Source organism: Hydra viridissima, unplaced genomic scaffold (assembly GCF_058129835.1).
Source record: "Hydra viridissima isolate aposymbiotic clone 2 unplaced genomic scaffold, HvirCarnegie_v1 scaffold_9, whole genome shotgun sequence".
Taxonomy (NCBI): domain Eukaryota; kingdom Metazoa; phylum Cnidaria; class Hydrozoa; order Anthoathecata; family Hydridae; genus Hydra; species Hydra viridissima.
In genome coordinates this window covers 6,173,477-6,188,095 of record NW_028324308.1, presented here as the reverse complement: position 1 = coordinate 6,188,095, position 14,619 = coordinate 6,173,477, and the positions used below count along the sequence as shown (strand labels likewise).

Here is a 14,619-nt window from a genome sequence, read left to right as displayed (position 1 = left end):
GCAGTAATGATAAAAAGTTTTAGAAATACAACAACACTAACAACAACAAAACTCGTATAAAGTATGTTTGAGTAAAGCTGTTTCAAATGGTAAAAATGATGATTAAATATTTAGAATTCTTTAAAAACTAAACATGTTGCATTTAATCTCTTTAAACAGTCAACTTTTTATCTAAAAGCTGAATATACTACTTTTAATTTCCTTAAGCAGTGAATTTTCTGACATAATTTGCCTTGATTAGCCTTTAAACTTTTTTGTTAAAATTTAAACATAGCAAAAAGAAAGATCAATAGGTTGGCTTTATAAAGATATGAATTCGATCCATGAGCAAAACACAAGCTGAAACCCTTTGAAATGATCACAAACCTAACAATCGTTTATAGTCCTATATATGAACCTCCTACAAATTATTACATAAATTATAACTAGTTTTAAATAGAGTAGCGAGTAAAAATAATCTCTGGTTTAAAGGCCAACTTGACATTCCATGTTGCCTGAGTTGGTGACATCACTAATTATTTAAAAAAAAACAACATAAATAAAAGTAGTAATTAAAACTAATATTATAAACGGATATTCTTAATGAGCATCTATCTGTCGGATTACTAGTTTAACTTAAGAAATATCTCGTGATGCAAAGAAAGCCCAGCAGGTTAAAAAGTGTCTGTTTTCTACAATCACAGGGGTTTTTTCTCCAAAACAAAATAGACTCAAACCGTTCTACTTTTGACCCAACATGCATGTTTAAAACCAAATTGACTTTTCAGGGCAGCATGACAAAAGAAAAATACTTTCCAGCTGTTTTAAACAACAACATTTTACTCTCAGCTTCTAAGTATGAATTTCGACTTTATAGAGCGAGTGTCGCAAAAGTTTTAAGCTTTTGTTATGCGACCTTTCAAACGTAACGCTATGTTTTCATGGAAGGATTAAAAGCAAATTGAAGGATAATTTAAAGATTTTTATGTTAACATCAGCATTTAAAACTAATAACGATCGCTGTCAAATTGTGTTGAACAAAGCAAGAATTTTAAAGTTATTGACAAAGTTTGAAGAAGGATTGCTTTTTAGAAAATGAACCAAGAAAAAGGTGAGCACTTCCTTTCATCCTTTTATTTAATAACTTAGAAGACAATTAAAATGTATTATACATCATTCATTAGAATATTTTACAGATTTGGAATATTTAATTAACTTATGATTTAATATAATTCCTTAATAACTCCCTAATATTTGAAAACATTTAGCAAAAAGCAAAGCTAAAAATATCTTTTTAATTTTTTCTTTTTTAAATTTTGAAGCATATGACTACTCGGGTTGCCCTAATACTCCTCCACCTGAAGATTCTCAGTTTCAATCATCAGACTCTCAGAATGCATCTTCTGCTCCTACCGTTTCATATGAAATGCATGCAATTGTAAGTATAATTGTTGTATGTTATCCTCGTTTGTCTGAAAATTAAAGTTGTAAAAGTTGATGACTCAGCGTATTTTTAAACTTTTGTTGAACATTTAGACACATCAACCGGAATCTACTTTAAAACAATCCAAAATCATCTTTGAACACACATTCATTGCTCAGCCTCCAGACAGTTACTTTCGTCTTGCTTTTTTTACTTGTGTCTGCTGCTTTTGGCCTTTAGGTATTCTTGCTATGTACCAAGCATATCAGGTAAAAGGTTTGTTACAAATTTAGTAAAATTTAAGGTTTGACAGCAACGTAATACTAAAAACTGACATTGAATAGAGAAGAACCTGCGTGTTACTGTTTAACATAGAGTAGCGTGCTAAAGTAACCGGACAAGCGCATAACTTGAGATAACTTTTGAATAAAAAGTCCAATATTTTTCACTGGAATGTTAAAAAATTGATAACAATTCTAAAAACAAATGAATTTTTACTAAACTAAGCAATCTAATCTTAAAAGTTCATTTTATTGAAATTTGCGCGTGCAAAAGTATCCTGGCAAAACTAAAATAATAAAATTCCAATACCTTTGTAAGAGAGATATAAGGAAAGAAATAACAATAGAATTTCTCTAAAGTCAGGAAGGCCTCTAATTACGTCTGAAAGACAAGATAAAATTTTATTTCGTGCCGTAAAAAATGATCCACGTAAAGATGACATTCTTTTTTAACTCACTTCTTGAAACTCAAGCTGAAATTTCCTAGTGGCGTTTAGTTTAAATATATTGTGTAAATATAAATTATATATAATTGTCTCTTTCTTGTTTTTGTAAGTTTTCAAAATCTAAGTTTTCAAAAAATCTATCAGTTTCTAAAAATCTTTTGGAAAACAATTTATTCAAGAATGTGATTACAACATTTTTTGTGAATTCTTCTAACATCAGATAACAGAGAGTATGGAACCGTCTGTTATCTAACATTTGAATAATCAGCGTTCACTAAATATAATTTAGATGGTATTTGAGATATTGCGTGGCTTTTTCGTTCGGTCTCGTTGTATCTTTAAGAATGCCACGAATAACTTTAATTTTTTTCGTCAGGTTGAATCTGCACTTCATCGACAAGATTTAGAAAAGGCAAAGAAGAGTTCCCGAAACGTTAAAAGAACTATAGCACTCACTATTGCGACTGGCATCGTGCTATATCTTGGTTTGTTCGGACTGTTAATTTATTTGAACTATGAATATGACACATGATCATCTGAAGCGAATTAAACAAAACAAATTTTTTGCTAACCTTTTGTACTTAAATATTAACGCTTTTATTATCTTGCTGTAAGATGTTTTATAGATCTATCTGATCTCACTTTATAGCCTAAATATTAAATGATCTCTCGGGTCTCGCGGAATGATCTTATTTCATGTTGTTAATCTATGATCTTAAAAAAACAACCTTTTTTTAAAATAAGATCAAAATAAGACTTTAATATCTTTTATATTCTAATCTCTAAAAAAGATCACTCTAAACCTTTCCGTCATACTGCCATAACTACTATTTAGTAACTGCTGAATCATTTCAAGTCTGAACTGATGCGGTAAGCAACGCGTTTAGCTCCACCTGCTATATCCTCTCCCCCCCCCTCCCCAACTAAATATGCACAGCTAAACCACAAAAACTTAATATTGCTTTCTTACTAATAATACTATGGTCAAATAAGAAGTGAAGTAAATGAGTGTGTGTATTTGTTTTTTGTTTTTTTTTTGTTTTTTTGTTATATAAATGTAGCATATCGTATAAGAATTGAGAAAGCGTACAAAAAAAAACAAAACATTTTAGCCTAAAATGTTGTCATTCAACTTTCTGTTATTTGGTTTTATAATCGTAAAGTTAAGTGTAAAAAAAAAAACTCATTTGAAGTAAAGCAATTCAAAAGTATTTTGCTGACTAAATGATAATTTACGTCAATTATTGTACATCAACAAACTTATAAGCTGGTCTGATAACAAAACAAAAGTTTTGTTTCATTCTTGCTGCTAAATTGAATTGCATACAATTCCCTTTTTTTAGACTACGGATGTGTTTTATTTTCAAAGAGCTAAAATATCATAGCTTGCACTTAAAAAATATCTAAGCTTTAAATGGCTTCGTAAATGCGTTCTTCAGGTGAACTCTCACGTGGTTTCATCTGTTCGTATTTATTGCTGTCTTCCCAGTCTTTTTTAATACAGAATAATTACTGTTTATTCGATAGTATTCGTCACTAGGCTGAGAATTTTCTCTCCATGACAACACATCGTAGTAAGTATTTGTATAAGCTTTTTTGTTCATGTCTATGGATTGATTGTTGGTTTGTTAATCACTCGCCATTAGTTTAAGTGATTAGTTTAAGTGATTAGTTTAATATAAGAACAGACAAAAATTTCGGTAATAAAAAAAAAAGAAATATATATAAAAAAAAAAAGAAAACTACAAAGAGAACAGCAATAAAATGCCACATGCTTATTAAGAATTCTATTTTTATTATTTTACCGTGATTTTTGTCTGCCTTTATATTTATGATTGTTGCCAAATGTCTTAAGCGAAACATATATTAGAACTACTGAAGCGACTGATCTCGTTGGACTTTTATAAATACTAAAAGTTTTATTTCGGGACAATAAACTAATTTCCTCATTTGCATTTTTGCTTTGTTCAGTATTATTGATATAACAACTCTCTTCTTGTCTCTTAACGCTACTAGTTACAATCCTCCTCCTACGCCTGCAGATACAAATGAAAAAAATGACCAACAATAAAAAGAGTACTGCAATTACAACAGGAAGTGCTATAAGCAGAGCGGTTTTTTTCTTAGAAAATTTTCTCACTTGATTGCCTATAAGTAAAAAATATAATGAAAACTTGCGAGGGAAAAAATTACAGTTGAATGTTTGGCTAAAAGATAACGTATAAAAAAATTATTTTATACCGTACAGCAATTACAAGAGCAATTACAAAAGTACAGCAATTACAAGAGGAAGCGTAATTAATGGAGTATTTTATCACTTGTTTTGCTTTAAGAAAAAATATAATGAAGACTGCGGTGAAAACTGTAGCTTTCTCGCAGAGAACACAACGTTATAATTATAAATCTTTTTTGCTCATAAAGAAAACTCTCCTCTACAAAAGCTTTCGCTTTAAATTTTTACTTAACAAATATACCTCAAGTATTTTCATAAAAAAACCACGCAAAGTATGGGGAACTACGTCTATTTTCACTTTACCTAATTGCTTGCGCGTAGTAATTACATTCCTCCTTGATCCTTAGGAATTAAAGTTAAGAGTAACAAGGTTCGTTGTATTTAAGGGCAACTGCTCCTATGCAGAGAGACTTCGGTTTCTCGGACCACGCCGCCAGACTCAAGATGATCTGCGTCCTCGCTTACCGCTGTGATTTCGATGTTTTCGCCGTATCTTACACCATTACCACCAGCCTCTATTTCCACATCTGCCTTATCGCTTATTCGGGTATGCTGTGTTCCGCTTCTCGGTCTACTGTGCTTTTCGTGACGCAGCATCAATTCCACCTCCACTACTTGCTGCGATACACCCTACCTCGGGTAGCTTTAGCCAAACATTCTTGCCAAACAGAGAATTTCAAAGTATGTTCGTTGACAGTTTAATCTTTCCATACATTCCTTTGACCCTTTTGGTATAATTATGCAGTTTACTAATTGGACTCACTTCCTCTTTGCCCATTGAGACGTTGTACCAGTAGTAGCAGCCTATAATATGAAATATTTTAACCACTCCGCCTCTCTCTACAGTTTGGTGGTTTCTCTCAATGATGCATTCCCCGAAAGACAGCAAGCGACTTTAAGCTTCAAACTTACCTTCTTCTTACCCCCACTGCATTTAAAAGTAAGGGTCTGCGTCTCGGAATCGTTTTCTCGAAATGAACCGGAACATGCATAACGAGACAAGAAATGTCCCGGAAAAAATTGACGATTAAACTGTCCCGAAATAAAGTCATAAACCGGGACAATAAATTTTCTTTCGGATTTTAAAAATTGTGCCCCGGATATCATCATCTCGTCTCGTCTCGAATAAAAAAAATAACGAGACGCAGATGCTTATTTAAAAGTGAAGAGACCAGAAATCTTCTAGTCTCTTCACTTCTAAATGCAGTGTCATTGTCCATCAATATTTCCTCTTTTATAAATATTTACTGGAAGTGCTGAATTACAGCTGCGCTTCCCTGAGAGTGTGGCAGTTGATCCCACAATGCGAATCTTGAAGGATCATAAACTCAAAAAATTTTCCCCTCTGTAATGAGTGATGTCCATGCCTAATCTCTTCCAATTTTTTTTTACTTCAAATTTACTGTGCGTCCACGTCTTCAACAGTGACTCCTCCAATTCGGACAAGAGTTCCTAATGCCAAAGAGTTGACATCAACTCATAATTTTCCTTCATTTCTACATACTTCCCATTCTCCACGAGCAGGGTCATTTTCTCTGACCAAATTTTACACTTCTTTCAGCACACACTTCACCCCTATATCATGAAACTAATCATCCTACCCACTTGTCGAAGAAACTACTTTCAACTTAATAATGCCGCAAAAATGCGCAACCAACCGCACATTGGCAAGTGATTCACGAACTGTCCACAAATGGAGAAAACCGTCCTCCTATATAACTTCCGTTCATGCTTACTTCATTTTCGTCAACATAAATACTATTTAGGTATGTCGATGTCCCTTTTTTTACTTTGTCATCTTGTTCAACGTTGGCGCTCACTACGGGCTTCATGATCATTGGTGCCACATTAAGTCCAAATCCAAGTCGCATCAGACAAAACCGTTTGCTCTTAAACATCACTGTTTTTATACGGCCACAGGTCTAATCTGCTTTCAACTTGAAATATGTCTTGCTTTATCCACTCTCATAATTCGCTCTGATACTCTTGCTTAACGTCATCCGGAGCCGTGTACTGAGCTACCGTATTCACAGATAGATATAAAGTCACTTTCACAAAATACTCTAGAGTTTGGTTCGAATTTTCGAATGTTGAAGCCGCCTTCCTTTAATACCGATTTGCAGCGCCTATAAAAGTTTATGCCATCATTAACTTCATCAGTGCAAGAATTCAAATCATCAAAATGAAAGCTTTTTAAAAGTTTAAAAACGTAAGAGGGATAACAATTTCAATACTTTTCTTCATGAAACTACAATATGATGTTGACTTTTAATAGTTTTTATAAAATTTTTGAAACCAGTACCATTTAGTAAAAACGGCGAAGAAGAAAACACCAAACAAAACTCTACAATATGATGTTGACTTTTAATAGTTTATATAAAATTTTTGAAGTATTAGTAGATGAGTATTTATGTATAGTCACCCACCAAAGCAAACACATTTTCTTGAATTATAAATTAAAAAACCAAGTAAATAAAATAAATAAAACACTAAAAGTCATCTCTGAAAACATTATCATACACAAATAATAATATATTTGTAATATTAAATATGATGCAAATCGAAGCTAGTTTATCTATATTTTGAAAACTTATTTTTTTCAATTTTTTTTTTTTTTAACTTAGCTGAATAATTTAATTAACACTTTATTTTTTAGAATGTCATATAAGCAAACAAATAATTTATTAAGCAAAAACAAGAAAAGTTGGAAAAAAATTTTTTATTAGAAAATGTAAAGACAGTGTTGACAATTTAAACTCAAATTTAAAAATCTAAAGCTGTAGTGATTGAATGATTCAAATCAATTGCGTGTTTAGAAAAGTCAAAGTCGAATCAAAATAGTTTGCTTGGAATTAGGGCAAAAAATTTAATTTCAACTTCATGAAAGCAATCTGTTTATCGTAAAATTGGAAATCTTACAAAAGATTCTGATAAACATTTAAGAAAACCAAAAAATTTGTTCAAGCTTCTTTTTTTCAATTGTTTAACTGATTTGAAGGGTACGTAGCCAACAAGTGAAGAAAAAATTTATAAAATACAGATAGAATACTGGGGGAAAAAAATGGTGCAGTAACTAGACTACAAAAAAAAAATTTCGGTGACCTTAGGTTTGATTAACCACAGTATATTTCACGTCAACATCATGTTCTAGATAGAGTTTTGAAGTTGGTCATTAGTTGATTTCAATATGGATTTCAAGAGCAATTTATGCATTTTTTAGTTATTTTCTTGTTAGCTCATCTAGAGAACAACTAGAAGTATTTTAGTTATTTTCTTGTTAGCTCATCTAGAGAACAACTAGAAGTATTTTGTAATTTTGTTACTGGTGATTGGTACCAAATATGGTTTTGGAAAATATATATATTTTAATAATTTTAAAGTAGATATCAAGAAAGTTGGTAATTGCCAGAAAAATCTTATTTGTCTGAAGACACATTGTACAAGAACCATCAAATATCGCAAACATCCAGCGCAGCAATGTGCGTGCTGAAAGAGCAGTAAAAGTTGCTGAAGACTTGCCTCGAAAAGTTGCAATTAGAAATACAAAATTGTTTTTATGATTACTATTATTTTTGTTTTTTATTATTGAGTGACCTTTTTGAAAATTTAATGCATATTAATATGATTTTCAGTTGTTATACATAAATATTCATTAAAAGGTAATATAGGTCAGTAATATAGGTGTTGTAAAAAAAAGTTAATACCCTGCTCTACAAAGACGAAATGCCGCAGGTTTTTCATCTGATAACATACTAAAATTAAGATTTTTACGTCATCATAGAATAAAAATTGGACGTAATCGCGACACATTTCACTAAGTCCGATTTGAAGAAACGCTTTCTTAATATCAGCCAGAAAAGCAATTTTTTTTTGAACGGAAACGTGAAAGACTTCAGAATAATGATGTTGTCAAACATGGGTCTGTATAAAAACAATCGTTTAGTGATGGTCCAAATGATTTGGAACTAGCATCAAACACCAAACGAACGCTTTAACAATTCATTAGTTGTCAACACCATATCTTGGACTGAGTCAAACATATATCTTGGACTGAGTCAAAAATCATTTTATTAGGAAACTTATAACTACTAACAGCTCCGGAAGAATTTCAAGAATGGTAAAGAAGTGATTACTGAAACAACAGTATGGCGTATTGATGTGAAATTTCTGTTTTATTTAACTCGAGTTTTCCGATTTTTTTGAAAAATCTGGAATATTTCCTATAGTGAAGTTTTGAAAATACCAAACTTAAGTAATACAAGATGGGATTCCAGAGCAATGCCAGCTCTTTTGGCATTCATACTTCTACCATAGAGAAGAGACTCCTTAATATTAGTAAATTCATTTCTTATTCATGGTCAGACCATTGGTTTACTGACCAAATGTATAATTCAAATGATTAAGTTCAGTGAAAAGTTTTGGAATCAGGTGGAATTTAGACAATTTTAAGTTAACAAGTTAAACGACTTTTTCAGCTTTTATGTTTCCATGAACACGAATAACTCCGAGAGATCAGAAATCATTCAATCCATGTGAGGTCAGAATTACGTAATAACTGTTTCTAATCTAAGTAGATTTGTCAAATCTCGAATCTTTCAAATTCCTGGCTCAATAATGGTGATAGTTTTACCATACTCTGTCATAAATTGAACCTTTTTTGGACTTTTTGGCAAAGTGTAAACATTTGATTTAAATGCTCTTCTAAGCAGAACACTATTCACAATTTGGTTGAAGCCATCAACTGCAACTAATTTATTTATCACCTCACCAAGAAGTTTTAAGTCATTTTTAAAGAAAGCATTAATAGGAGAAAACGTTAGTGCTGATTGGGTATCTAGTTGCTGATCCTTTTCATAACAAGATTAGCTTGAATCTTGTATTTTGCTTGAATGCGGTAACCTGATTAAAAACTTAGATAAAAATTAGGTGTAAAAATCTAACACAGGATATCGTGTAATCTAATAGCCGTTGATTGTAATAAACTCGTTGTTTGATAAGAATGTAAGCCCAAGCAAATATATTTGGAGTCAGCTACTTATTTCAACTCACTTTTTATGGAGAAAAAAAAAGTATCTATATACAACTTGATAAGTTAATTGCAATTGGAAAAATATGTTTTTAAATGACATTAAAATAATTTGATTAATGATTTTTCTTTTATTTATTGATTTACAGACCAGGTAATAAAACAAATGTTTTCTTTTTTAATCGGCATCACTGGTTGGTCTTTGTCAAACGAAGAAAATAATCGATTATCGAATTTTTAACTGATGTTTTGATCAGGAATTCTAAAATTTTAAGCGTGAGATAAATTTATGATTTCTTTTATTGTTTAAATTTTTTTCTTTTTTTGTTTCTTTTATAAGAATCCGTAAAATTAATTATTTGTTAAAAAAATATAATTTTTTATTTTAAAAACAAATTTCTGAATATTAGAACTGAAACATATACACTGGGTTTTGTTGCACATAAGAAGAATTTGCTCCACCGGTATTCAGTGCTGGATTTACTTCAGTTCACTGAGATTAAGTCAGAGGTGAAAGCGTTCAAACTTTTCAGCTTTTTTATCATTACTGTCAAATTTTTTGTCATTATTGTTTTGTTTGCACTTTTAAGAGCAAAAAAAAAAAAGAAAAAACAGTAATGATAAAAAGTTATAGAAATACAACAACACTAACAACAACACCAAAACTCGTATAAAGTATATGTTTGAGTAAAGTTGTTTCAAATGGTAAAAATGATGATTAAATATTTAGAATTCTTTAAAAACTAAACATGTTGCATTTAATCTCTTTAAACAGTCAACTTTCTGATGTAAATTGCCTTGACTCTCCTTTAAAGTGTTTTGTTAAAATTTAAAAATAGCAAAACGAAAGATTAACAATAAAGCTTGATTTTGTAAAGACATGAACTAGATCAATGAGCACTACACAAGCTAAAACCCTTTGAAATGATCACAAAACTAAAAATCGGATTTAGTCCAGCAAATTATCAACTAAACTATAATTAAACGAAAATAGAATAAATATGATTAAAGCGAGTAAAAATAACCTCTGGTGTTAAGACTAACTTGGCATAGTATGTTACCTGAGATGGTGACATCGTCAATTATTTAAAAAAACAGCATAAATAAAAATAGTAATTAAAACGGATATTTTTGATAAGCATCTTTTGGTTTACAAGTTCAACTTAAGAAACGTCTCGTGATGCATAGAAAACTCAGCAGGTCAAAAGTAGTTTTTATCAAAAACCAGGGTTTTATCTCCAAAACAAAATTTTCAATCCTCAGGACTCAGTCCGTTCAATTTTTCAACAAATATGCCTGTTTAAAACCAAATTGACTTTTCAGGGTAGCATGACCAAAAGAAAAATACTTTCCAGCTGTTTTAAACAACAACATTTTACTCTCAGCTTCTAAGTATGAATTTCGACTCTATAGAGCGAGTGTCGCAAAAGTTTTAAGCTTTTGTTATGCGACCTTTCAAACGTAACGCATTGTTTTCATGGAAGGATTAAAAGCAAATTGAAGGATAATTTAAAGATTTTATGTTAAGATCAGCATTTAAAACTAATAACGATCGCTGTCAAATTGTGTTAAACAAAGCGAGAATTTTAAAGTTATTGACAAAGTTTGAAGAAGAATTGCTTTTTATAAAATGAAACAAAAAAAAGGTGAACACTTCCTTTCATCTTTGTTGTTTAACACGTTACAAGATAAGTAATGTATTATATATTATGCATTATTTAATGTATTAGAGTAATTTACAGACTTAGAATATTCAATAAACTCATGGCTTACAATAATTCCTCAAATGCTCCTCCACCTGAAGAGTCTCATTCTCAAGCATCAGACTCTCAGGATACATCTTCTGCTCCTACCGTTTCAAATGAAATGCAAGTAATTGTAAGTAAAAATGTTGTGGACTCTCCTTGTTTGACTGAAAGTTATATGTTTCAAAAGTTGATGACTCAGCGTGTTCTTAAACTTTTGTTTGATCATTTAGACACATCAACCAGAATCTACTTTAAAACCACCTACAGTCGTTTTTAAACCCACATTTATCGCTAAGCCTCCAGACAGCTACTTTCGTCTTGCTTTTTTTTCTTGCGTCTGCTGTTTTTGGCCTCTAGGTGTTGTTGCTATATACCTAGCATATCAGGTAAAAGATTTGTTATAAATGTAGTAAAATTTAAGGTTTGGCAGTAACGTAAGACTAAAAAATGACATTGAATTAATTTTTTGTTGTTTCTCATTTCTTAACCGAGGAACCAACGACTAAATGTCCCTAAAACCTACTTTCATTTATTAGTTTTATAATTATTTAACATTATTATTAGTAATTTAATAGCTTTAGAATAATTTAAAATCATTTTATAATCTTTTAATTAGTTAAACTGTTTAAGTAATAACTTCTTGAAATAAGAAAAAAATAAAAAATTTTAAAAAAATTCTCCTAAGCTGCACTAAGTCAAAATATTTCATAATACAATTGCATGCTGGTTACAAATTTCTGGAACGTAAACCGTATTTCAAAAAAAGGTTTCAAAAGATGTGCCGTTGTATATCAAAACATAATATACTTTAAAGTTTCTATTCGGATCATTAACCGAACAAGTCTCTAATACTAAATAGCTACCGAAGGTAGAAAATTGTAAGATGCTTCTTCACATTTCGACTACTGGTCATAGGAGTATGTCTCATTACTCAAATATCAAGATTTTGATCACCAAAAATCTGCGTAAAACATCGGCATTAAAGTGTCTCACATGAATCTTGGCATCATCAATGAACTTTTATAAACTTGAGGTTATGTTTTTCATCATTCCTATAAACAGCGCTAATTCTTTACACCGTTTAAATTTTTTCGAAAGTGTAATTAAACCGTTTTAAATTTTTAAAATTTATAACTCTTTAAAATTTGTAACTCTTTAATCGCAGAATTTTTCTTTCAACTCCATTAAATTTTTTTTATTCAACAAATTATGAGTAAGTTTTTTATTCATTTTGAACACTCAGGGTATTAAATTGTTAGGCTGGCTGATATAAAAAGAGTTTTATAAAATGAGGTAATTTTGAAAACTGGGTTATTTATTTGGGTTGCTTACTCAAAACCTGGCTGACTGATCATGATAAAGATAGCACTATGTTAATTGAATTAATAATACTGTGAATATTTTCAGATTTATTCAACTGCTTTCATTTAAAACACTGAATTAAGTGCACCAACTACATTTCATGTTCACATTTCAGATTCATTCAACCGATGTCAATCATGAAGATACTAGTGTGTGTGTCGACTGTAAAAGATTTTTATTGAACAAATCAAAAAAAATTGATTGGTTTCAGTGCATTGATTACATAAGCATACTCTTTCTGTAATATAAAGACCCAGTTTCACTTTTACTTTATTTCAAGCTTTGAAGCTCATAATTGAATATTATAACAACAGTCATATTCAAAGTCACCTCATTTGCGCAGTTACATCTAAAGAGTAAAAAATCATAAATATTCTTTTAGATCCCCTTCGTCAAACTTTACATATAATTTTGATGATTTCATCTACAAAAAGTGGTACAAAAAATCAGATGACATATATGATAAAATAATGGAAAGGGAGGAAAAAATCAGATGACATATATAATAAAATAATGGAAAGGGAGGAAAAAAAAAAAGGTTTTGCTTACTAGGTGTTATTTTTTAACAATGCAAAAAGGGAAACTTAAAACATATGAAAACCATTTAAAATAACCAACTTTTTTCTGTAATAAAAATTTGCCATCAATAATTGCCACACTACTGCGAGGTAAAGCATTCTCAGAACGAGACTCGAGCTTTCGCTCATTTATGAGGGCTTCAAATCAAAGACCTTTGATATCGATAAACTAATAACAAAAAATTAGAGCCAAAAAATGATCTTCGCAATTCTTTGTTGAAACTTAATCTAACGTAAAAAAGTTTATTTATTCTTTTATAAAATATAAAGATAATAACGATTATCAAACAAGTTTTGTGTATTGAAAATCTAATTTTTCTTATTTAGTATTAAATTGAACAAATTTTTATAGTGAAGGAGCTTTAACGATTCAACAAATATCCTTTGATATTTGTTATGTAAACTGTCTCAATATAACAAGAATTCGTTTTGAGAAAACCCAAAATAGTTTTTCTTTGAGGAAACTATAACCAAGGTGGTTATGTTTGGAGCTTCTCGTTTACGTTCGGTTTTACCTCCCCTTATTTTTGAAAGTCATTTTTTAATAAGAAAATGAGATTCCAACATAATCTTATATTTTCTGTAAAATCCAAAACTCGAGTTGAAGTGGCGTTTTTGAAAGTGGCGCTTTTTCCACAGAATTATGAATGAGGAAATCAATTAAATTAATCACTATTAAAATAATCATTAAAATATTGAAACACTCCACTTAAACTAAAGTAACCAATCATTTTAGTTTAAATAGATTGTTTATCCACTAATATAACCAATCATTTTAGGTTAAATAGATTGTTTGTTAACTAACATTTGAGTAATCAAGGTTCACAAAGTATAACTTAGATGGTATTTAAGATTTCGAATTGCTATTTTATTTGGTCTCTGTTTTTTTAAGAACATCATTTCATTTTTTATTACATTACTTTTTTTTCCGTCAGGTTGAATCTGCACTTCACCGACAAGATTTAGCAAAGGCAGAAAAGAGTTCTCAATATACTAAAAGAATTATTTCGCTCGCTATTGCGACTGGCATTGTGGTATATCTTAGTTTATTCGGACTTTTGGTTATTTCGAACTATAAGCTTAACACGTGATCATCTGAAACGGTGTAAAAAAAAAGCTTTAAATCTTTGTACGTAAATATTATCGCTTTTATTATCTTGCTGTAAGATGTTTTATAAATCTATCTGATATCACTTTATCTAGCAGATTCATTTAATTTTTCCTTAAAATCAGATATTTCTTACATTTTCAGCTTTTATTTCTCCATTTTTTTCAAATGAAAGTTTTGCTTTTACTATTCATTTTATAATAAAGGAAATTTGTGTAACAAAGCAAAGCACGCGGATGGTGTAACTATAAAGACGGTAAAAAAAAGTTATTTAATGGTGCTGTACTATTCCTTGTATACTCCGAGCAAAAATAAACTAATCATTTTTAAGTCTGAACTGACAAGTTTAGCTCCGCCTTCTCTATCCTCCCCCCTCTCCTCCCCCTCCCCCTCTCCTCCTCTCCCCCCTTCCTCCCCCCTTCCCCCATTATATAA

General features: G+C 30.6%; 3 protein-coding genes across 4 annotated transcripts in view; 2 read left to right on the top strand and 1 right to left on the bottom strand.

Annotated features, from left to right (window-relative positions):
* Positions 1 to 14,619, bottom strand: part of LOC145185579 (RAC-gamma serine/threonine-protein kinase-like) — a 385,494-nt gene that overhangs the window by 96,839 nt on the left and 274,036 nt on the right. The gene's annotated exons all lie outside the window — the stretch shown is intronic.
* Positions 856 to 2,775, top strand: LOC149883753 (synapse differentiation-inducing gene protein 1-like). The gene is made up of 4 exons (XM_090098095.1): positions 856 to 1,090; positions 1,302 to 1,417; positions 1,516 to 1,671; positions 2,506 to 2,775. The coding sequence occupies exons 1-4, from the start codon at positions 1,075 to 1,077 to the stop codon at positions 2,659 to 2,661; spliced, it is 444 nt and encodes a 147-aa protein (XP_089954221.1). The 5' UTR covers positions 856 to 1,074; the 3' UTR covers positions 2,662 to 2,775.
* LOC149883752 (synapse differentiation-inducing gene protein 1-like) lies at positions 10,814 to 14,462 on the top strand. 2 transcript variants are annotated; one of them, XM_090098972.1, is made up of 4 exons: positions 10,814 to 11,034; positions 11,131 to 11,266; positions 11,367 to 11,522; positions 14,012 to 14,462. In XM_090098972.1, exons 2-4 carry the CDS (start codon positions 11,153 to 11,155, stop codon positions 14,165 to 14,167), a joined length of 426 nt encoding a protein of 141 aa, XP_089955098.1. In that variant the 5' UTR covers positions 10,814 to 11,034; positions 11,131 to 11,152; the 3' UTR covers positions 14,168 to 14,462. The 2 variants fall into 2 exon arrangements, with proteins under 2 accessions (XP_089955098.1, XP_089955097.1); XM_090098971.1 differs by having other exon boundaries at positions 10,817 to 11,034; positions 11,119 to 11,266.